The 25509-nt window shown below is 35.0% G+C and overlaps 1 protein-coding gene across 1 annotated transcript in view; it reads left to right on the forward strand.

Annotated features, from left to right (window-relative positions):
* The window catches only part of Pxdnl (peroxidasin like), a 479241-nt gene that overhangs the window by 263355 nt on the left and 190377 nt on the right, over positions 1–25509 (forward strand). Inside the window, 1 exon segment of the mRNA XM_087185725.1 lies at positions 10459–10530. Within this exon segment, the coding sequence (XP_087041851.1) occupies positions 10459–10530 (72 nt within the window).

Here is a 25509-nt window from a genome sequence, read left to right on the forward strand (position 1 = left end):
TCAGTGTCCTGAATTGTTTCAAAATGTTTACCTATCATGGCCATTTTGACTATGAGGAAGAGTCAGAAATCTCATACTGCCAAATCTGATGAATAAGGTAGAAAAAACCACATCATAGTATTTTTCCAAGTCTGGTTTTTCATTGGATGATGCTCAGCAACAGTATTTACTGTATTTTTGGTCACATCTCATAAAGACATTCATGAAAAAGGACTTCTAGAACTACTATTCTGATTCTGAGAGCTGCAACATAAGCAAATGGTACTTTTTTTCCTTCCTCAAATTAACTCTGCTAAATTAAAATAGTCAAATTCTCTTTTTATTTTTAATCATGTGATAGCCACAAAAAGTTTATAAATTTCCCTATAATTATGAATCAGTGTCATTTCTTTTAGGTTTGTAATCTATTGACACCTTAAAGAAATCCACAAATAATATTTTAAATAAAATATTTCCTCTTAGTGAAAAAAAAAGAACTACTTCCGAAAGTGGCAGGAACAAAGGGATAAGTGCATTGAAAACCAGGAGGCATTTTTAGAGGGAGATAAATGGCAATGTGTCTCTTACTATAATATATTTTTAAATTTTAAACATTCACCTATATTTTGATCACACCTCATATGTAGGATTCTGGGTTGACACATTTTTCCTTTCAGTCCTGGAAAAAGATGCAAGTTCATTCTCCCTCTGTTGTTCCTGATGAAAGAAAAAGTTGATAAATATCAATAGTCTTTTTCAGTATATTTTAAAACAAAAAACCCGGATAAACACAACAATACATGATACAATTTATCTTTTAATAGAGTAAAATATATGTAACATGAAAAGTAGCATTCTAACCATTTAGGTGTACTATTCAGTGCCATTAGGTACACTTACAGTGTTGTGCAACACTCGCTGGTATCTATTTCCAGGACGTTTTCATTATCTCAAATGGAAACTGTGTGCATTCAGCACTAGCTCCTCATGCTTTCCTTCCCCCAGTCCCTAGTATTCTGGTTTGTGTTCTGTCTCAGGGAATTTTTCTACTCTACCTACCTCGTGTAAGTGGAATCAGTCAATATTTGTCCACTTATACCTGGTTTATTTCATTTGGCATAATGTTTTCAAGATTCACCTATGTTGTAGTACCTATCATTCCTTTTTAAGGCTGATTAGTATTACATTGTATTTATGTGTACGTCTTGTTTAACTATTCATCCATGTGTGGATATTCAGATTATTTTCACATTTTGGCTTGATGAATAGTGCTACTTTGAACATTGATGTGCAAGCCTCTGAATATTTGCTTTCAAATTTTTTGGGGTGGAATACGTATATAATAGAAATAAAACTGCAGTTTTTCTTGGTATACACTTATTTACTACTCATTTACTAATGTATATGCTCACTCACTTATTTAACACATTTCTTGGTCATCTCTTTGCCCAACACTGTAGTGATATTAATGTGCAATATCTTAATTTGTATAGTGTCTCAGAATAGTTTTACAAGTCTTTCACTGAATTTTCACAATAGGCCTATGATTTGATCTAACTACAAAATAAATGTATCTTTATAACTTTCTTAGAGTTCTGTAAGTCAGTTCAGACTTATATTCCTGTGTCATAATTTTGAACCCAAAACTCTTGTAGTTGTCAACTTTGAAAATTTAAGCAAAGTTTAAATTATAATGTGAAGATAAGATTCTAAAATATGGTGGGGTTTTTTTTGCTTAAATTCTTTTATTGGTACATTTTAGGTATACAATACATTTACATTTATCATTGGGTGCTTGTACCTGTACTTGATGTATCTTGGTTCTTATTTTTTCCCCATTACCTGTGTGCCCTTCAACCCCTTCATATTAAGCAATCTTATAGATTATGTATAAATCATGCTATAAAGTTTAAACTTTGTTTTAGCATGTTTTATTACTACAATTGGAAATAATATCTCTGGATATGACATCATTAGTAGTGTACAGAGTTTCGCATATAACTAGTAAATCACATCCACATAAAATTTATCATTTACTGACTATATATTCAGTAAATGATAAATTATATATATATATAAAATTTAAAATTTTTATTTGAATTCTGTGAAAATGTTCCTTAACTTATATATTCTTGGAGCTATTCTCTGGCAATAAGCTGAAATTCCAGGTCCATAATGAATGAATGTTGAATTAAAAATGATAATTTGGGTTCATGGCATTGACTGTTGTAAAACTGAAGTAAATTTGAGCTTGGAAGTCAACATTTTAATCTCAACTGAAAATATTTCTGGAATATTTAATACATTTTAATATGAGATTGTCACTTTCATTGTGTTATCTGACACAAACAATTGTTAGTAGACAAACATAAATGAGTATTGGGGAAAGAGAAAAGAGATGGCTTTACCTAGAGCTAAGAATTAAAAATAAGCTTAGGATCAGTGGGTTTTAATGTTTGTGAAACCATTATTGCAAAGAATTCAGAGATAAAGAGAATGAAGAGGCAATAACAAGACTTTTCTATTTTTTGCATAGCACATTTTTGCTGAACCACATGAAAATAAGGTGCAGAAATTATGACTTGTCATCCATTGGTACTGAAACAGTACATATATTTCATATAACAGTTCCTGTTATATGATAATATGATATGCTATGTCTGGCTTTCAATAAAAAACATTATAAGGCATGTTAAGAAGCAAGAAAAAACAGTTTGAGAGATAAAGCTAGCATCAAACTAGTCTCAGATTAGACAGAGACTTTGGAATTTTCACTCAAGGATTTCAAATAACTATAGTATGCAAAGAGATTTAATGAAACAAGTGAACAACATGAAAACACAGGTGGATGATGAAGCCGATTGAAACACAAAGAATTGAATGTAAATGCCACAGCTGAGGGTAGAGCACTATTTAACATGTGCAGAGACCTGAATTTGACTTCTAGTATCTTTAAAAATAAAGCTAGAAATCCAAAACTTTGTAACATAAATGAAGAATCTTTGATGGGGTGGCTCAGCAGTAACTAGATATGGCTGAGGACAGAATCAAAGATTTTCATGATATGGCAGTAGAACCATCCTGAATTTAAATGCAAAGACCAAAGAGGGGAAAAAAGTGAAACAGAATGCCCAAGAAATATGATTTAATAAAAATGGTATAACATGCATGTAATGGAAATATCAAAAAATGAGAAAAGGCAGAATAAACTTTTGAAGTTATGAAAGCTGAAAAATTTCCAATAAATAACATGAACAAGAGTCAGATGCAGAAAGTAGAGAGACCACCAAGCAGGAAAAATAGCAACAAATACATACCTAGACACATCATAATAAAACTGCAGAAAGCAAAAGATAAAGAAAAATATCTTCAAAGTCAGGTTGATAAATATTTTCTCTAAAGAAGAACCCAAAAGTTCTAGAGTTCTCTTCAGAAACAGTGTGTGCTAGTTAATCTTAATTGTCAACTTGTCTGGATTAAGCTGCTCCTGAAAGGGTTATTGGATGGATAGGGAGCTGTGAGGAGGTGGGGCTCAGTTGCAGATGGTGGTTCACTGCAGGGGTGCCTTTGGAGGGTACGTCTCTGGCTCATACTCTCCCCCTGCGTTCTTCCTGGCTGCCACAAAGTGAGCAGCTTTGCTTCACCATGTCCTTCCATCATGATGTTTCTACCTTGAAGTCAGTTGACCATGGACTGAAACCTTTCAAACTGTGAGCCAAAATAAAATCTTTATTTAAGTTGCAGGTGCCAGATATTTTGTCCCAGCAATAGGAGAGCTAATTTGTACAACATTCAAGCAAGAAGAGCATAGAATGACGTATTTGAAAATTGGAAAAGAACCCCCCCCATCAATCCAGAATTTCATATTCAGAAGAATTATCCTTTAAAAATGGTGAAATAATGAAATTTGCTCAGTCAAATGAAAATTTGAAGGAATTTGCCACCTGTAGATCTGCCTTGCAAAAAATATTTAAAAAGCCCTTCATACAGAAGGGAATGTATGTCAAAAACCCAGATTTGCATAAAGAAAAAGAACATTAGGAAAGGAATTGATGAAATTAAAATGTAAACTTTTATTATTATTTTATATAACAAAGAGATGTTTTTTCAAAAATAATAATAGCAAGTATGAATTTGGTAGCACACAGAAAAGTTAGCATTGTTACAAGGGATGAGGAGTGGAATTGGAAATTCCCTGCCATAAGGCTCTACCTGTGAGGTGGTATGGTGTTACCTGAAAATAGACTAAGATTAGTCATACAGGTATATTCTAAGATCCAAGTCAAACACTAAAAGTATTTTTTAAAGAAGCTTAATTTATATGTTTCAAGAAAAGAAGAAATTGATTCGTGTGAAATGTTTGATTAAAATCATATAGTAGAAAAGAAGATAAAGATAAAAGTATGATGAATAGCAAACAATTTAAATATAGTTGATATTAATCCAACCATATCAGTAGTCATTTTAAATGCAAATCCACTAATTAAAACATAGCAAAAGGATTAAAAAAGACCCGATTACATGTTGTTGTATAGTCAACTTTCTATCATTATAACAAAACACCTGAAAAAAATAATTGATAAAGAGAAAAGAATTATTTTGATCCATAGCTTTGGAGCTTCCAGTCCATGACTGACTGGCCCCATTGTTTTAGGCCTGTGGCAAGGCAGTAGATCATGGAGGGAACATGCAATAGAGCAAGATTACTCACATCATCAGCCAGGGAGCAAAAAGAAACAGAGAAAGGGGCTGAAGGCCCATAATTCTCTCTGGGGGTACACACCCAATGACCTAACTTTCTTCCTTTAGGGCCACCTCCAAATTGTTTCACAGCCTGCCAGTACTGTCACCCCGAGGACCAAGCCTTTAACTTATGAGCCTTTGGGAGATATTCAATATCTATTCTACAACAGTTTTCCAGAAGAAACACACTTCAAATATAAAACACAAATGTGCTAAAATAAAGAAGATGAGGAAAGATGTATCCAGCTACTATAAGTCAAAAGAAGACAGGAGTAGCTATATTAATTTCAGATAAAACTGATTTAAGAATAAAACAAGTTATAAAAAATAAAAGTAAGTATTGCATAATGGTACAAGGTTCTGTTTTAGTTTCCATGTGTATGCCAAAGTTATGTGTTGAACATTTAATTTCCAATTCCACAGTACTGAGAGGTAGGACATTTAAGATGCTCTGCCTTCATGAATAGATTAATGCTGTTATTATGATAATGGGCTAATTATTACAGGAGTTATATTTTTATTTAAAAGAAAAGAGATGAATTTGTCTCTTTCCTCTCAACTCTCTGTCAAATACACGTAGGGCTGGGAATTTAGCTTAGTGGTTCTGCCACCTGCCTTGCAAGTGCAAGGTCCCAAGTTCGATCCCTGGTACCAAACAAACAAACAAAATATGTACGCAGTCTGTTGACCTTTCATCTTCTGCCTGAGGTAATGCAACATGATTGTCTTCAACAGATGTGGTCCCCTTAATGTTAGATTTCCATGACTCAAAGACTGTAAGAAATCGTTTCATTTTCTTCATAAATTGCCCACTTTCAGGTATCATGTTATTATCACACAAAACAGATTATGACATGGTCTATTCTCCAAGAAGATGTAATAATAATACTTTGTGTGTGCCTAATAGTAGAGCATCAAAATATGGTGACAAAAACTGGTATGATTACAAGGAGAAATAAATCTACTCTACCTGTTGAAGACTTCAATACCCACCCCTCCATCAATAATTGACAGATTCAGCAAGCAGAAATTTAGTAAGGACATAGATAAACTGAACAGTGACACCAGTTGACTGGATCCAATTGACATTTATAGAATACTCAATCCTATGACAGCAGAATACACATTCTTTTCAAGTTTACATAGAAATTCACCAAGATAGGCAATATTATAAGCCAAAAATTCATCTCAACAAATTTAAATGAGAAGTCATGCAAAATAGATTCTTAAACCACAGTGAAAATAAACTGGAATTCTATAACTTAAAAACAGCTCAAAAATCCCAAAATATTTGTCAATTGAACAATGTACTTAAAGGTAACACATGAATCAAAAAAGTCCCAAAAGAAATTTTAAAAGATTTGAATTGAATGAACATAAAAATACAAAATTTGTCAAAATTTGTGGAGTGCAAATGTGTAGAAGGGATATTTATTGTTGAATGCATATTTTAGAAAATAAGAAACATATAACTAGAGTCAATTTAGGATCAACCCCCTTAGAAGAAAAGATAAAGATGCACAATACAAACCTGCAATAAGCAGAAGAAATCATAAAAAACAGATAAAAATCAATGATAGTGAGAACAGGAAACAGTAGACAAGTTTGACAAAACCCAAAACTGCTTCTTAAAAAGATTAATAAAGTTGATGAACTTTGAGCCAGGCTACAGGAGAAAAAAGATAAAATACAAATTATTAATATTACAAGTGAAATGAGGCCATGCCTAGTGAACCATAGACATTAAGATGCTAATAAAAGAATACCATTAACATCTGTGCCCATAAATTTGATAATTTAGATAAAATAGACTGGTTTCCTTTAAGATACAATCTACCAATCTCATGCAAAAAGAAACAGATACTTCGAATAGGCCCAACTCTCCTAAACAAATTGAATTGGTAAATAACTACCCTTCTTCAAACAGAAAAGAGCAGACCCAGATAGTTTCACTGGCAATTTCCACCAAACACATAAGGAAAACATGATATTGGTTCTCTACAGTTTCTTTCAGAAAAGTAGAAACAGAAGAATATTAACTAATTCTCGAAGGCCAGCATCACTTGGATATGAAAACCAGACGAAGGTATGATGAGAAACAGTAACCACAGACAAGAAACTCTTATGAACACAAATGCAGTAATTCTCCATAAGATACTAGATAATCAAACCCAACAGCGTACGTAAAGAATTATAAGCCCCAGCCGAGTGGAACTCAGCCCAGGTATACCAGCATGATTCAGCATTTGAAATCAGTCAGTTTAATCCATCCCATCAACAGGATGGAGTAGAAACGTCATATGATGATATCAGTAGATACATGAAAAGCATTTGACAAAATATAACATTATTTATGATGGAAATTTCTTGGGAAACAATGAAGAAAGAGCTTTCTCAAATTGATGAAGGACATCTACCAAAACCTTTGTGGCTAACAGCATGCTTAATGATGACAAAATGCACTGTTTTCCCACTAAGATCAGCAATAAGGCAAGGATACTCCCTCTTTTCATCCCTCTTCACTATCATACTGGAAGTTTTAGCTAATAAATAAGAGTAGAAAGGAAGGAAAAAATAATCATGTCTTTGTTTTTCAGATGACATGAGTAGGTATCCAGAAAATCTCAAAGACTCAATGAAAAAAACTCCTGGAACTAATAAATGATCTTAGCAAGGTTTGCAGGATTCAAGATTAATTTACCAAAGTTAACAGCTTTCCTATATACCAAACTTTGGCAATAATTTGACATCCACTGAAGGGTTTTACCTGAATATGCTTTTACATTGTGTTGCAAAATTATGCTTTTCTAATTTTATTACTTTCTGCTTTTGTTAGCTGGCAGTCTTCTGAAAAGAAGAAACCCTTTCCATTCTCCCCCATGGTTTTGTCTCTCTTGATTTGTTGCTTTCATCTCTATAGATTCATGGAATTAAAAAATTTTCTATGCATTATATCAATATCCTTATCAGTCTTTTTGATTCTCAAGTCATCTAAATTTGGCTTTTAAACTATTTTCTTTGTCATTCTGACATGATTCCAATAGATTTTGAGGACTTTTTTGTCAAACAAAAGTTATATACTTTTGTTACCCTAGCCCTAGAAACAGCAATTTATTCAAAGAGCTTTATTTATTCCTGTGAAAAGTAGTATTTTGAAAACAAAACCCATATAGTGGTGTTCTTATTGTGCTGGGAAGTTATTAATTGTGGGAACTTTTAGAGCACAAAATTAAGATATGCTTTTACTTTTTTAAAAATTCATGCACTCAGATTTCAGTCTTTCATGATTTTGAGATTTTGTGTTTTAGAACTTACTTCCCTACTCTGAAATTAACAATTCTATATATTTCTTATTTTCAAGTTCTTTTGTGTTTTTATTTTTACAAATATTGTTATTTAATTCTGCGCATGGAATTTTGGGCTGTAAAGTTAAATTGTTTTTTAATGACCTTTACCACATGTTAAGCAGAACATGATACCACACTGACTAGGGTGTGCAACTTTCTGCTGGTTGCTGTTCATGTTTTCAAATGGAAACATGAGCACACAATGAACACAGGAATGATGTCAGTCTATATATTAAGGGATGCAAATATAATTTTACTTTCTTATAACCATGTTCCTGTTTTGAACTTCATCCCATGTGATTTCAGAAAACCTTGCCTTAGTCTAGTTTGGGTAAAGATACCATTTGGGGTAAAGAATCAATGCAGAATCTCCTTTGCTTGCTACTTTTGCCCTATTCAATCTGGGTTCCTGTTGTGAATGCTTGTGTTACCCCTCAAGTTCATACATGGAAGCCCTAAGCCTCAGTGTGATGGTATTGGGAGGTGGGATCTTTGGGAGATGATCAGGCTTCCATGAGGTCCTGTGTATGGAGAGCCCTCGGAGAAGAGGAAGGGACACGGAAGCTTGCTCTCTTGGCCCTGTGAAGACACAGCATGAGGGCAGCTGTCGCTAAGCAAAGAAGAGGGGCCTCAGCAGAAACTGAACCCTGTCAGACTTCATTTAGACTTTGTAGTCTCTAGAACAGTGAGAAAGTGAAATAGAATTTTCTAGAACCATGTTCCTCAAGAGACTATAAGGTGCACTGAGCTCTGGTCTCAAAAAAACCACTACTGGTTCACAATTGTGAATGTATATGAATCATGAGTACTTCTAAGAAATCATTTTGAGCTCTACTTCAGACCTAATACTGATCTCTCAGTCCCTTACTCCACAGATACTGGTTTAAAATTGGCTCTGTGGTATGAACGAGGCATTAGGATTCTCTGAGCTTCTGCAGAGGTGACAATATACAGCAAAGACAAAAACAAAACAAAAAAACAAACAAAAAACACTATTCCACTATTCCAAGGGCACAAGCCAGGTACTATTGCAGTAGGAAAAGAGAGACTCCCCAACAGAACGCGGCTCCATTCTGAATACACCAGGAATAGGTGAGATTTATAGCTAAGAAGAAACAGGTCAGTAGAGGGAAATTTTCTGAAAAAAAGAAAAGAAAAACGTTAGGTCTAGGAGGAGTTCTGACTGAACCAACCTGGGATTCTTGTGGAATGAAGGCCAGGGTGATCATATATCAGTGGTGAGCAGTGAATAATTTCTATTAGATATGGAGGATGAGAAACTTTTGCCACCTTCCCTTATCAGAGTAGTTTTCTAAAACTGGGCTTTACAATGTAGAGTGCCCTGGGCTTTACAAGGTAGGCTTTACAAGCCTAAAAGAGGGATCAGAAACCAGACTGAAGTTTATTCAAGTAATTAATCATTGTCAAGTCTTTCATATTATCAAATGACATCAAGGAAAAAACTTTCAGTTAGACACAAATCCACACTAGCCACTACTGCTCTGAGAAATTTGTTTCAATCCTAACCTGCATAAGAGAAAGTAGTTTGGAACATCCAAAGCTTCACTAAACTGGTTTAGAGAAGCAGTATGTTATTCATTTTCAATCAGAGTGGCAATTTCTGTGGCTTCTAAGTCAATCAGGACTATGGTTGGCAATAATCAAATCGCTTTCCCCAAGAAAGTTAGAGTGAGTGGTGTCACCAATGGGTGTGGAAAAGGGCATTTGAAACAAACCGCCAGCCACTTCATAACATGAAAAGGCACATTCAAAAACAAAACTTGATAGGAAGTTTCAGAAACTCTGCCTCAAATTCCAGGAGGCTCAAACAGAGCAGGGGCATGTTCTCTCAGATCTTTCGGTAAGGTTAGTTGTATCATCTTATGTGTAAATACTAACACTTATGCTCTTTTGTAGATTTTTAATGGAAACCATGGGAGAACCAAAACATATCTTTTAGATCTGTGAAGATGTTTTTATCCCTTTAAGATTAATCAAATGGTGATATTTACCTGCTCTGTAAACATAACTCCCAGATGAGTGTATTCAGTTTCACAAAGTAGATTGAAGTTTGTAATTAAACTTTTTTTCTTAGAGAAGTTGCTATTCAATAACATATAATTTCATTATTTAGAATTTCTTCATAACTCTAAGTTCCTTAATATTTTGGATCAAAGAACTCTTAGAATTTGATAAGAGCCTCAAAATTCTTTTACTAGACAACTGAACATGTTTAAATAAAATCACAGTTTCCATATCATTAGGAGATCTATAAAAAAACTCTCCCAAGGCTCCCTAAATCCACATACTGCATTTTAAAACCTCCTGATCTAACACATGTATTATCTACACTAATTGTTAACTTAAGATTTGTGTTTATGTTTTTCAGGTACCTGAACAAGAATGAAATTCATGCACTAGATAAGCAAACTTTTAAGGGACTCATATCCTTGGAACAGCTGTAAGTAATAAGAGACTTCCTTGTTAAATCGCCAGTGATTATGGTTCAAATAGAAAACTTCTTAAATGTTATTATTTTAAGCTTTGCCATGTGGCTTGAATGATGAGTATTTGATTATCAATTGGATAAAAATCAGAATGCATGTCTGAATTGTCATGAAGGCAAAGAGACAGAACTCAGTTAGCAACCCAATTTCTGCACTTACTTGTGTGACCTGGGGAAAGTTACCATTCCTAAGTCTCATTCCAGATTTCTGAAATGCAGCTGTATCTGCTGTGATTTTATTAAGGTTTGGGTGTAAATAGACGAGTTTATCACTTGCAGCAAATAGGCATTTTATAGACAGAAATTTATACTTGTGAGTCTTAGTAATTTATGAAATTCAGATTTTTAACCTACATCAGGAATGCCCAGAATATGAGAGGTAACTTCTCATTTATAGATGATAAAATCAAACCCAGTGTTAGTTAAATGACTTGCCTAAAATTAAGTCTGTGAGATGATTACATCTCAGTACTGGCTTCTTACTGTAGAAGTCAGCATTTGGCACTTCAGATTCACCTGTCAGAATTTCAGTGTGAAATGAGCTTCTCAATATCAAAAAGTTTTACAGTTATACTACTACTGAACTGAAATTTGATGTTTTATTCAGAGATTTCTCTCAGTTACGCATGTCTGAAACATAAATTCTAATTAAACACTTGAAATTTTTCCCCCACTGATGAAAAGCTGTGGGATATTTTTTTTAGGTCCAGATATATAAAATGTGCTTTGATTCTTAATTTTAAGCAGGATCCTTACATATGAGCATTGTTGAACTTCCATCTTTGTTTCCATCTTCAATGTGGTTTCTTAATTTCAAAAATCTATTTGCAATCATTTCTATAATGAACATGCTTAGAGAAACTTGGATTTCTTTTTTTTAGGAAGCCACCTTACTAGGATATAGTATTAAAGTATAATCAATCAAATATATTTAAAAATTGTCATTGCTTCTACTTCTTCCTTTTACTAATTTTATTTTATATGACTAATAAGCTGTCCCTATAACAAAATGTGTTTCTTCACTTCCTTATTAAGTGTGTAACATTTTAGGTAATTTTAAACTATATTGCAGAATTATCACATGAACAGATCAAATGCAAGTTCTTTAACAATGACAACAAAGCCCTTATCAATGTGGTGATCAAGATTACATTTTGTTTTCATCAAATATATTTACAGATAGTTTTAAAAGTTAACATGTGAGAAATTCTAATGCCCATTTAAAAATGCACATAATTCTCTTGACCAAATGCTTTATATTCTGATAATTACTGGTTTTACTGATCTTGGGTAATGCTAATCTTTAATGCATTTCTTCTCTCTATTTTTAAAACATGATTTCATGCTCTAGCTAGTCAAAGAAGATTTTTGATGTCCAAAACTCTAATCCTTGATATTTTTATAGTTTTGATCTTAGCTCTGCAATCCAATTTTATTTTAGTATATCTTTACAAAACTACAGTGGAGCTTGAGGTGCCTGTGATATTTGTTCTTTAAGATGTATTCACATTGCTTTTATTTTAACAATTATTACTTAATCTTCTTTGAATTAAATTTCTCTTTGAGAAAGTCAAGGATACATGATAGGTGCTCGCATAGGCATTGAAACTAGTACGGTGTAACAAGGCCAATTCTGCTTCTGAGAAGATTGTTCACAGTTGGGATAAAAATATACTTTGTGATTTTCCTATAATCTTCAGGAGTCTTTGATCCTAAAATGTGGGGATGGGAAGTGAGGAAGGGATACTTAAGAAGGGTTTGTAAACCTCTTTGTTTGATCTTCTTGTTGACTGAAAATTTGATAAACTACATTCTGCTTGAAGGATAATTATTGTCTCTATGTTTCAATAAATTTTTTCCTATGTAGATTTTTTTTCTTTGGCTACATGAAAAGGAATTTTTTTATTAAACACAATAAAGCATAGATTAAAACACAATTGGGCTTGTAAACCTGAATGAATCTTAGTTATTTCTATAGAATAACTTGTTTCAAATATTGTGTATGGACAATAGATGGTGTTGGGAGAAATAAGAAGCTTTGTAAGAATTATAATCCTGAATTTTTGTATGAGAAAATAGAATGAGACCATATTAGGTGAGTGTGTATTAAAAGGAACACAGTTGTGACTATGTAATGAATTTTACTAAATATAAAGGCCCTTTGCTTAGGTATAATTTTTTTCTTTAATCACACATATTCTGCTATGTGAACACTACTGGTTAAGGCTGATGATGTCTCCAAAGCATTTTTTTGACTCTACAAATGACGCAGAGGATTGTTTGATGATTTCACTTTTCACATTAAGAGTAATTGCTGTGCTCTTAGAAAGCACAGTTTGGTAATTCTTGTATTAATCATCCTGCTTTCAGTTATTCTTCTTCACCTAAAAGTTTAGCCTTTATTCCACTGATACTATAGATATATGTTCATTGATCATATGTTTCTTTTCTAATGAATTTTTCTCTTCTTTTTATCCTTAATAGACACAAAATATCTTTGTGAGAATTATATCTTCTACTGATATTCTCTGCGTGCAGTGATCCAGAAGTATTTTATCCATTTTAGTCATTATTTTTTAACCTACATTTCTCTTCAATCTATAATCTCACATTTCTTACTTTCCCTTTTCTTTTGAAATTTCTTATTTCTGAGTAGTGAATTTTATCAATAGCCACGTTTTAGATGACAGCAGGCTTCCACACTTGTGTAAAACTGTCAAATATTGCTTTGTAGTTTAAATATAAACCTCTCATTCTGTTATCTACTATAATTATGGAAAGAAGCAAAGCAATGTTAACTCAGAATAAGGTTTGAGAAATCATACTTAAGTTTGATCTGAGTGAAAAACTGACATTTATTAGCTGTTTGATCTTGAGACTCTCACTTTAAAATTTAGTGTTGTAAAATGAGAATAATAATAGTGATTTGCCAAGCTGGCATTGAAATTTAGGGATAATAAATATGAAACACTTCCCAAGAATAGATGCTTAAATAATAATACTTATTATCTTTGTTAGTAGGCTTATTATTTTGTTGTTGCCATTCAAGTAATTATTTTCTGCACAGCTTTTTTGAAGACAAAACTAATTTTAAATGGTATATTTTCAAAAACAAAAGTACAATATTAAATTTAGCCAGTGTTGCCAAGTATTATTAACTTATATTTTGACCTTTCTTGATCTAAGTTTATCAAATGCTTTCTAATTTTATTTGTTATAAGCCATAACTGGCTATAAATGCTAAAAGATTAATCACTTTATACACATGAATATCCAGAATTATAAAGTTAACATTTCAAAGGTTTTATTAGAGAGATATCTTATTTTTCTGAAGACTTATTATAATTCTTTAAAAAAACTAAAGTTATAGATATCCTTAGGTCTATAAACACTTGCAATGTAAGAATTCTGAACAAAATATAATAATTAAAACAAAAACACGCTTAAGACTTGTTTGGCTTGTTCATTGCCTGAAAGTCTCACATGAGAGCCATTTTGGGTATACCATTGTGTCACTACCAGTTATCCAAAGACCACCAGAAACATACTTGTAAGTAAAAAACTTAGGTTTATCATTCACTGCAGCTACGAGAGCTCAGGCATGTGGAGCCATGAGGAGTGCCAGGGGTATTAGGAAAACAGCTTATAGAATTTGAGCTTTAATTTGGGTGGTTAGAAGGCATCTGTAAGGAAGCAGAAGCTTGTTGTAGGTTGGAGGATATCTAAAAGTAGGGACAGTTGTGTATCTTTTGAAATCTTACCCATAGTGAGGAAGACTATAATAATGTGGATAAAATTGAAATTGGTAAGATGTGGCCTTCTCTGAATTTGGCCAAGAGAAGAGGATTTTGGCCTTTTTTGAGTGGCACAATGTCTTCATCAGTTTGGGCTACTATAACAGGTTGCCATGGACTGGGTGACTTAACAAACATTCAGGTCTGAATGCTACAAAGTCCATGATCAAAATGTGGCCAAATCTGGAGTTTTGTAAACCACTTTCTGGTTTACAGATGGGTGTTTTCCTCCTGTGTCCTCACATGGTGGAGACCAGAGAGAGAACTCCCGTGTGTCCTGCTCTTTTTATAAAGGCACTAATTTACCACAAAGGCCCAACTCTAATGACCAAATCTCATCTTAATCACCTCTCAAAGCCCCATCTCCAAATATTGTCACATTGGGGTTTAGGATTTCAATTTATAAATTTGGGGGGGGTATTATCATTTAATCCATAACACAGAATAATCTGATTTTTGCCTGTGCTTGGATGACCTTTTCAGAGGATGAATTCTGGGCCAGTTTCTGTTGGGGCTGCTCTTTATCCCCCTTCCTCAACATGTATGGGAGTCCAAAATGCAGAATAAAGGATAGAGCAATGAGGAAGTAAATATTTTTCACTAAAAATTTTATTTAAAGAAATCTTTCCACTATGATTAATAGTAACTTATTATCAGTACTAAAAGGATCTTTAATGTGTAAAATCTGGAAGAGCTTCCATTTAATTAAAAAACAGAAAAATTTCTATTTTTGACTATGATGATATAAGAGAAACCAGATTTATATTTTGCTTTTAAACACTAAAAACAAGGCAAAACATATAAAAGGATAGATTTCAGGCATAGGACAGCAGGCAGTAAAGGTCCCTGAGAGAAGACAACACGAGGTAACCTCTGTGACTGCCCCCTGCAGTGCCGAGACGCGGTTTCCAGCCCAAAGTGCAGGGAAGGGGTACAGAGGTGGGTACTGGCAGTCTTACTGAGTAGAGGAGACAGAGAGTGGAGTTTAGGCAGGCTGATAGAGTAAAATTGGTGGCATAGTGTACTAGAGAGCAGGAAACTACACAGAGAACCCCAAAGATCTGGGAAAGTTTCTCCTACTATTTTTGGGTGAACACTGATCTGCGCATATATGAGAAGAAATGAACAAGGACCTAAAACAGCAACAACAAAACCAACAACACTGGAAAGCCTTGGGCCAAAAACTCCCAGAAATCACATATGGTGGGGAATAGTTGGTGTTGCTACTGGTCATTATGGAAAGACTCCTGCTACACAGCAGTGGATAGTTTCTCAGAATGTACATGCACACATCCCCATGATGAATGTAATCATTATGTACTGCAAACGTGTACTAATAGAAAGTAAAATATGAAAAGAAGATACCACCTTAGTAGACGGGCTAAATGAGTCCTAATATGGACACTGGTCTCAACCTCTTCTATAAAGCCTAATAATAAAGCCTAAAAGAATCAAGCCAATCCAAGTAATGTGTGTGGAAAAATACATTTGATATTTATTAAACGAATACAACAAAATTCAGCACCCAACAGAATAAAATTTGCAATTCCCGTCATCCAATAAAATGTTAGCTGACAAGCTCATCAGACCAGAATGATAAACTACAAGAAGCCAAACCCTGAAGGAAGTGAAAGGAGAAACAAATGCAGCATTCTTTCCCCAATAATTTATAGAACAAGTAGTCAGAAAGTAAGTGACCAGACCACAATAGTTTTATCACAATGTGATGTAATTGATATGAATAGAGTAGAAAAATACATTTTTTTTCAAATGCACAGGGGTCATTCACCAGGAAAGATTATTTTCTGGCCTAAAAAATAAGTCTCAATACATTTATGAGGACTCAAAAAATATAGAATATTTTCTGATTAAAATGGAAACTAGAAAATAGTAGTATCCAGTAGAAAACAGTAATATCCTGAAAATCCCCAAATATTTAGAACTGCTGAGTACTGCATGAATCAAGAAAAATCATAGGAAAAGAACTATTTTGGAATAAAAATGAAAATGGAAAATATTGAAAATTTGGGGTTGTGTCTAAAGTAGCTAGGTAAAATTTATGGAACAATACTTTTATTTGAAAAGGATAAAGGTTTTTAAATTAGTGGTATAAGCTTTCACTTTAAGAATCTAGAAACATGACAAATTTTATTCAAAGCAAAAGGAAGAAAAGAATAATGTTGAAATCAAGGGCATAGAAAACAGAATATTAACACAGAGAAATCTAAAAAGTAAGATCTGACTCTGGGAAGAACAATAACATTGATAATGCACATGCCAAACTGTCAGAAGAAAAAAGGAGAAAACAAATTACTAATGTTAAGGATAATTATCAGTATAAGGGGAATACCACTATAGACAATATATTTGGAAACTTAATAAAATGAAAAAAACTGGTGAAATTACAATGTTTACAAAGTTCATCTGAGAAGAAATAAATTCCATAACTACATATGTATTAAAGAAATTGCATTCATAGTTAAAACAGTTCAATTGAAAAACAAAGCAAAGCAAAACTCTAGATCCAGATGTATTTACTAGAGAAATGTAACAACCAATTAAAGAAGACATAAAATCCAATTCTATAGAAACTCTTTCAGAAAATAATAGAGGAAAATTTTCCAACTCAGTTTGGACTTTGACACAAAAATCTGACAAAACCCTTCTAAAAAAGAAAACAAGAGGTTTATGTACTTTTATATCCTACATTAACTTAATGCAAAGTTCCATAACCAAATATTAGAAAATCAAATCCAGTGATATATGAAAATGATAATAAATATATCATCCACAAGTAAGCTTAATTTTAGGAATGCATGTTATTTTAACAGTTGAAAAGCAAAAATGTAATTCATTGTATTTACAGATTAATAAAGAAAAACTAGGGCCAGGGATTTAGCTCAGTGATTCTGCCGCCTGTCTCACAAGTGCAAGGTCCCGAGTTCAATCCCTGGTACAAAAAAAAAAAGTAAAACCAGATGATCACCTCAATATGTGCAGAAAATGTTTGGCAGTGTTTAGCATTCATTCATGATACAAAGCCTTCAGCAAATTAAGAATAAATAAGAACTTTCTCAGCCTAGTAAAATTCATATAGAAAATAATCCTTGGCTAATAATTGAAAGACTGTATAACTCTTAAAGTTGAGAACAAGGCAAGAATGTCTATTCATACAACTTCAAATCAAATTTTAGTGTGATCCTAACTACTATACTAAGTAAAGGAAAATAAATAGAAGATATCCCCATTGGGAAGGAAGAAGTAAATCACAAGAAAAAAGTCATAAGGAATATACACAAATGAACAAGAAAGTACAGTGAGTTTAGCAAAGCCATGGGCTCTAAAAGCAACATAGAAAAATATATTGTATTTACAAATATAACAATGTAAGTTCATATTAATATTAATAGCTATATGTCAAGAGTCAAAAATGAAGTACCAATAAGTTTAACAAAATATTTGTAAGACCTGGACATTTGTATTGGCTACCTAGGGCTGGTATAACAAATTACCACCCTCAAAGCCTTAGCATGGTAGAAATGGTTTATCTTACAGTTCTGGACGGCAGATATCTGAAATCAAGGTGTTTGCAGATTCATGCTTTCTTCAGAGGCTCTAAGGAAAATTTCCTTCCTTGCCTTTTCCAGCTTCTGATGACCCCCGAAGTTTTCTGGCTTGTGGCTGTATACTCCATACCTTTCTTTTTTGTATGTTTGTACTCTCTGTGTAAAGACACTCGCCATTGGATTAACAACCCAGCTGGATAATCCAGGATTATATCCTCATCTCAAGAGCCTCAATTTAGTTATATCTTTAAAGACCTCTTTTATAAGTAAGATAACATTCACAGGTTTCAGGGAGTAGGAGGTGAAATACCATTTGGGGGGCTGACATTCAGCTTCCCACAGTCTGCACTCTGGCCCTTCCAAATTCACATCTCTCAAATAAAAATATGTTCAGCCTAGTCCCCAAATTAAATATCCTCAACTCTCTGTGCATAACAGCATCAACTCTTAAAGTCCAGAATCTCACAATTCAAATGTCCCACAGATTGACATCTAAATCAGGTATTGGTGAAGCTCTGGATATGATTCATTCTGGGGAAAAATTCCTTTCCATCTGTAGATCTATGAAAATAGAAAACAGGTTCTCAGCTTCCAAGATACAGTGATGGGATGGACATCAGATAGCACTTACAGATAATCTTGTTCTAAATAAAAGAAAATGGAAAGAATAAAGTGCCATGAATCCCAACCAAGTTCAAAACCCAGCAGAGAACATTACATTAGTTTTCACAGTGTGTGTCTTGTTACTATACCTTCTGTGCCTAAGGCTCGGTTCTGAGTCTACTTCCTTTTACTTGAAGAGGAAATATTTTCAGCCCAGTAGCTCTCTTTCCTGACTGTAAAATTTTGGGAGCCCAACTGTTTCTCACCACTGTCTTGTCTCTGTTCCTTTCAGTTCAAAATGGCAGTGTTTCTGCAGAACTAACATTTTTGTCTTGCAGGTCTACTCTGTCTGAAGAATTGGTGTCGTTGGACAAGAAGATCTTCCATAGAGATAAGAGGGTCCTTTGCAGCTAATTCTATCCTCAGTCTAGTTTTTACTGGGATATTGAATGAATCATGTAGCACTTTCCTAATTCTTCAATAAAAGGTTATTTAAAGCACATTTCTCTACCAGTGAATCCCCTATTGTTGTCATCTTTTGCAATATGGATAGGGTGACAATCTTTGAAATCAAATGTAGATTCCTTTTGCTTAATAGTCTGTCCTCAGTTTACCTCTGTTTGCCCACATTTTTGCTAGAAGAAACCAGGCTACCCTTTATTTTTTTATTTTTTATTTTTATTTTTTGGTACCGGAGATAGAACTCGTGACCTTGTGCTTTCGAGGCTGGCGCCGGAACCACTGAGCTAAATCCCCGGCCCAGGCTACCCTTTAAACACATTACTTATTCTTCTCATCTACATCTGTTGCCCAACACCAAAGCACTTCTACAATTTTAGATATTTCTCATTTCAGCACTTCACTTCTCAACACAAAAAAAACCACATTTTGGCTTCTGGGAGTTCAGGAGCCATACAGCCTCTCCTCATTTTGTCTTGTCTGTTGCTCTTTTAACACAGAGAATTATTCGGCATTACTAGACTGAAGCCGATCTAATAAGAAAAAAACACAGAGGTCGTGGAAGTACTATCTAGAATCATGAAAATGTTCTATACAATTACTGTATATATTTATCACAACTGATTTATTTATATACTTAAAATTGGTAGAATTGTTACTATAAAACTGATTTCAAAACAAGAAAATAAATATGGCACTATGATTCACCAGCTATTTCCTGATTTAACTGTTATTTTTATTTTTCAATACTTTATTAGTTTTTGTAATCAAACCCATGTAGATAAGACCTTACATATTTAATACAGTGCATTACCCCTGTACAAATGGAAAAAAATTAAGTTTAATGTTTCTAGACCGATATGGCTGTTAATTTGTGTACAATGCCAACTCAACACAGTAAACTGGGATAATTTTTTCCAAAGCTGACAGCACAGTTAAAGTTTTCAAAAATTCAAATTATATATATATGTATATATATATTTATATGTATATATATTTATATTTATATAAGGGCCAATAATGGCAGTATGTTATGCATCAATACCAGCAATAGCTTTTCCAGGTTCTGCAGTCATGTGAACAAAATTATAGAGACATCCAGCACACTCCATTAAAGAAAGAAAGAAAAGAAAAATACCCAGAAAACAGCAAAGTTCTATTACTGTTGTGGTACCCAGCACCATTTTTTTTTATTAGCTTCTTAATCATCATCTGAAAAGAAAACATTCTAGAGTGACATCCTTAAAAACAGCTCTGATAAAGCACGATCACTGCTACATATCATAAAGCACGTACAAGATATTTTACATTCACAGAGCTATGATACAGTACTGTCCTACATCTAAAATACTAGATCTTATTTTTATTTTTGCTTGCTGGAGCTATGACTTCTCATACTGGTTTATAGTATTTCTCAAAATCAGGTAACAAGTGTCTCCAAATTAAATTTCTTTAAAAGTTATTATTTACATTATCATATAAAATTCATAATTGGCTTTCTTAATTCTATTAGAATTAGATCTCTTAGTTCTAATCATCTACCTCTCCACCTGCCACAAATCATGCGAATTCTGATGGAATTACATTGAATGTTTGGATCAACTTGTTTGAACTTCTATCATCAAATTTACTATAAATGTGTTTTGACCAGAGAGAATGAAATGAGACAATTTTTGGTAGAACTATACCAAACCAGAAATGTTAGTCACTTTAATGATTTGCGTTAGTCCAAAGCCCATTTGGAGCTGGAAACAATCTCCTGGGCCTCTAGGATAGATCAACTGCTGTACTTTTACCGGGAGCTGAGGGACTTTCTTTCTGAGCAGCAGTGAAGGTCTATTTTTAAGTACCTTTTTAGAGTTCTTGCATTATTTAACTTTGTCTTTCCAATTGGTTTTGTGACAAGTTTGAAATATATCTGATGAGAAAAGAATAACACCATACCTTCTATTATTGTAAACTATTGAGAGCATCTCACTCTGGGGATAGGATTGGCTGTATGTCAGGCTAGTTGGAAGTGATGTGGCTTTTGCCCTCCAGTTCACCCTTATTCTTAAATGATGAGTCTAATCCTGGTGGAACCTCTTTTGGGTCACTCTATGAAGAGAACAGTGTTTGAAGACTTTTCCCTCTTCTGCATAATGCTAGATAAATCTGTATGATGTAAAAAGTAATTCTGACTTTGAAGATGCCCAAGTTTGTTCTTCAATAGGAAGTAGGTGTTTAAAACAGAGGTTCTCTGATATCCTTTGGAGCTCTCCAAAGTTTCCTATGAAATGCCCAGATTATCCTAGTGGGAAATAGGCCAGTGGGGGTGGAACTCTGTGTCCCTGATCTCGTCTACTGCTTGCTCACAGGTGCTTGTGACTGGCTTGGGTCAGGAGAAGGTAAGGGGCTCATGGGCAAATTCAAGAACTGCTGCCATTAAAATGGCTTGAGAGGAGAATAAAATTTAAAGGTCTGAGTGTGTTTGGAAGTAACTGTAAACAACTGTTCAGTAAATCTCTGTGTATTTTTGGATTTCCTTTCTAACTTAGAGCGCAGGAGGATAAGTGATGGATTAATCAAAACTTTCATCTGCCTTGCAGTAGTGCCCAGCAGGGTCCCCACCCAGAGGCTGTCTAGCCTGTTAGCATGTTAGCATCACCCAAAAGCTCATGAAAATAGCAGTGCCTGCCTGCCTACTCTCACAATAAATCAGAGTCTCAGGAGGAGGGTGTTGGTGGTTTCTTTTATAAGTTCCTCTGGAGAGTCAAATGTGTAGTTGAGAATTATCTTCTCTACCTTAAAGGTTTTACATGTCCTAGAGATATTATCTGAGTCTTATCTGCACTTCATGTTTCCTTTTCTGTCCAATTCCCTCCTAACAGTTATCTCCAGTGGTGTATAAACTCTATTATCTAAAGTTTACCTTTATCTGGCATAAAAGCTGTACCAGGTACCAGCCAACTAAACACATTAGGTTTAGGCTTTAAATAAATTTTTATAAACATGGGCTTTAGGTACTTGAGAGACAGAAATCATGAAAATGTTATTGCCTTAATATTTTTTCTCCACCTCAGCTCATGTGACTGAAAGCTCTTTCTTGAACATGTGTTCAGTCTTGATGAACTACAGGAAAGCTGGTGGTGCCAGACTCCTTCACTTCTGCTCAGGCTTGTAGCAGATCTCCATGTTTGGGCAGTAAGAGCCTGTGAAAGTCAGATGGAAAATTTATGCAAATTATGAAGAAAAGCAAATTCAAAAGCTTAAAGAATAAATGCACTTTTTAAATAACTTGCAGTATTTAAGAGACTATGCTATTATTATTCCTTTTGTGTTCTGAATTGTGTCATATACTCTTTCTCCTAGTCCTCCTTTGTTTTTTTGGTTCCTTCTTTCATTACCTTTACTTTTTAGAATATTCTCATTTGTCTCCATGAAAACTATTTTTGAGCCAACATTCCTATTTAGCTATTGTTCTTTTTTCCTTCTTTATATACATCATTAAGCATACATTCTCTTTTAAGTGACAGAAAACTCAAACAGGCTTAACCAAATAAAGCAAAAGTTCCTATATCCTTGGTGTTAGTTTTTATTCTCAGGCTTTTTAATGGCACAAAAAGCTGCTTCAGGCCTAGGCTTCTCATATTTTCCCATTTGTGCTCATTAAGAGCACACCTGTGCCAGTCCTCTTCTTAACAGTGTTTCTTGTACACATTATGCCATTTAATGCTTTAGCAACTGTGAAGTAAATATTGTGTGCATAAACCTCCAAAATGAAGAGGCAGAGCCTCAGAGAATTTACCAGCCTGTGCATTGCTGCACACTTAGCAAATGTTAGAGTAAAACAAAATTTAGGCTCATTTTAGTCTGAGTTTTGTGTCACTGTGAGAAGATTACTGTACAAGATTGTGAAAAATTATAGACTTTGCTGCTTTTACCCGCTTGCACTTTCTTTTCTGGTTGCTTCTCAAGTGGCAATAACGAAAAAGGCTTACAGAGACTCTAATGGGATTGTTGTCCTGTCACCTTATGAGTAAGTTTGTCAATAGGTGAAGACTGCATTATCTGCATTCTGCTCCTTATGCTGATCTGATCCCAGTGCCTCAAGTACCGCAGCACCTTGTTTTGCATAAAATCTATAGCAATGATTTTCAAGGTGTAGCGAAGTTCAGTCAAGAGAAGCTAAACTTTAAACATTAATATTTAAACAGCTAAACATTACATTTCATTTAGGGCATTTTTTTGCTGATACTTCTCACTCTGACTTTATCTCATTATGATCCTCCAGAATACTTCTTTTTCCACCTGCTGCGGTGGTGGGGATAGATTTCAGTGCCTTGCACATGCTAGACAAGTGCTCTACCACTGAGTTAGACTCCCACCCCCCTCCGCCCTTACTTTATGCTTGGAGTCTGGCAATTAACTCAAGTCTCTGTACCTGACATATGTGTCATCTGCCGAGGTCTGTAATGACAAGGAATGTATCTTTCTCTTCTCTCACTTCTAAGCCTTTGCGGAAGTGCTTCAATATTACTGGAATTTCATCTCTCTCTTCTTTCTCTGACTAAATTCCTCTTGCCCAGAAGTCTGTGTGAGGGTTGGGTTCTGAATAAAGCATCAGAACACTCATCTTGAGGTGCTTCCTGTTCCATCTCTCTGCTGACCCACAGAGCCTTGTGTTCCTATGTCACTTGCTGTAACATGTACCTGCTTATCCCCCAGTAACCTGCAGATGTCCCTTCTCATCCCTGCCTCCAGCCAGGAGTTTGGGGCTGCTGCATTGTGCTATTCTCCACTGCTCCTGATGTGGTCCTAATCCTGATATGGTCCTCGGAAGCTGATGACTGGCAGACAGGTTATTCACCCTCCTTCAGTATGCACTGGGGAGGAAGAACAGAATAAATGAAAGCAAGAAAAAAATACCCCTTTTGAGAAAGTGGAGACTTTCAAGCCACAGGCATCACTAGCCTAGGATGCATGTCCCATCCTGATGAGCAGAAGTCGTGGAAATGCCTAGAATTGCTCAGTTCCTTGGTTAAACAAATTGCAACCTTGGGAGGGGGCTGGTCAACTTACTTTTTGGGGTATTTGTTAGAGAGATGGTCCTCATTCTGGACTGGGTAGTTTTAGAAGCCCACCTTCTGTTCACATCAGTTTAGAGGCTCAGGGATTGCTGTAAGATATAAAAATCACAGGCTGTAACATTCCCTGTTTGAAGTTCCTTATGACTCAGTTTCAATCATTCATTCACTGATTCTTATGTGTATTTAGAATACTGATTGAGCATCTAATTTGTGCTAGACATTTTCTGGGTACTGGAAATCAGAGGATTCAAAATGAAGTATAGATCACAGGCTTCTTACTTTTTAGGGAGGAAAGAGAAAACACAGAAACATAGCTTAAAATTCCATATGTGTCTGGAAGGGCAGGAAGATGGTTGTGGTACTACCTCATGAAGGTGTGAGGGTGAAGTGTGTGTTACATAGGGTTCAGGGGGAGGTGTCACAGGGGAATGGACACCTACAGTGGGGAGAGGACCCCATGGACAAAGCGCTGCAAGCAGAGGTAAGTTTCAGAGCCCAGAAGTAGGAATCCCTGGTCATACTGTATTTAAGGAGCAAGAGGGATGTGCCTGAGCTGACATGCCAGAGCGAGTGGAGAGCAAACCTCACACCTGAGCAACAGCGGGTCACCTGCACAAGTGGGCTGCATCTGTGGCTCTATTGTGAGCAAGGAAAGAAAGATACAGTGAGTTTTAAATGAGCAATGGCAGATCCAGCTTCTGTTTGAAAGGATCATTTTGGCTTCTTTGAGCTATCCAGTGGGGAGAAGATAAGAAGACTAGAGACTTGGGAGAGAGCGAGAAGTGATTCTGTTGTGGATGTACCATGAAGGGAAAGAAGATAGGATGTCCTGAAGAACTGGGTTTATAAGATAAGAGAAAAGGGGAAGAGAAGAATAACTCCAAAGTTCTTGGGCTAGGTGAATGTTCTTAGCAGGGGATTTGAAGGTTTTGTCCCTGTGGGGCTATCTGACAATGTTTGAAGGTATTTTGGGTTGTATGGCTGGGGTGAGGGGCTATTGAAAGCACCTTGTGAGTAAAAGCCAGGGTTGCTTCTAAATATTCTACAATGAAAGGGAAAGTCCCCACAACACAGAATCAGCTAGCCCAAAGTGTCAGTAGTGCCTGACTAGAAAGTTTCAATTTATGGAGATGTAGAAGAATGTGCGGAGTGTGGGTCGGGGAGAGATCACGTCTTGAGTAACACCTTAGACTGGAAGTGACTATCAGATGTTCAAGGGAGATCCAAGCAGGTGTTTAGAGTATGCAACTGGGGTTCATGGCAGAATTCTAGTTTAGGGGTCCCAATATTTGGGAGCCAGCGCTGTATGGATAAAGTTTACATTCAAAAGTTAGGGAGAGTGTACATAGTGGCCAGAAGAGGTGGAGTGAGTGATTCCTAAATCATACAGACACCTGGAGATCGGGAAAGAAGAAGAAAACAAAGAAGAGTTCCAGAGGAGAG

Source organism: Heterocephalus glaber, unplaced genomic scaffold (genome assembly GCF_053883595.1).
Source record: "Heterocephalus glaber isolate CG9 unplaced genomic scaffold, H.glaber_assembly_v1.0 deba00000281, whole genome shotgun sequence".
NCBI lineage: Eukaryota > Metazoa > Chordata > Mammalia > Rodentia > Bathyergidae > Heterocephalus > Heterocephalus glaber.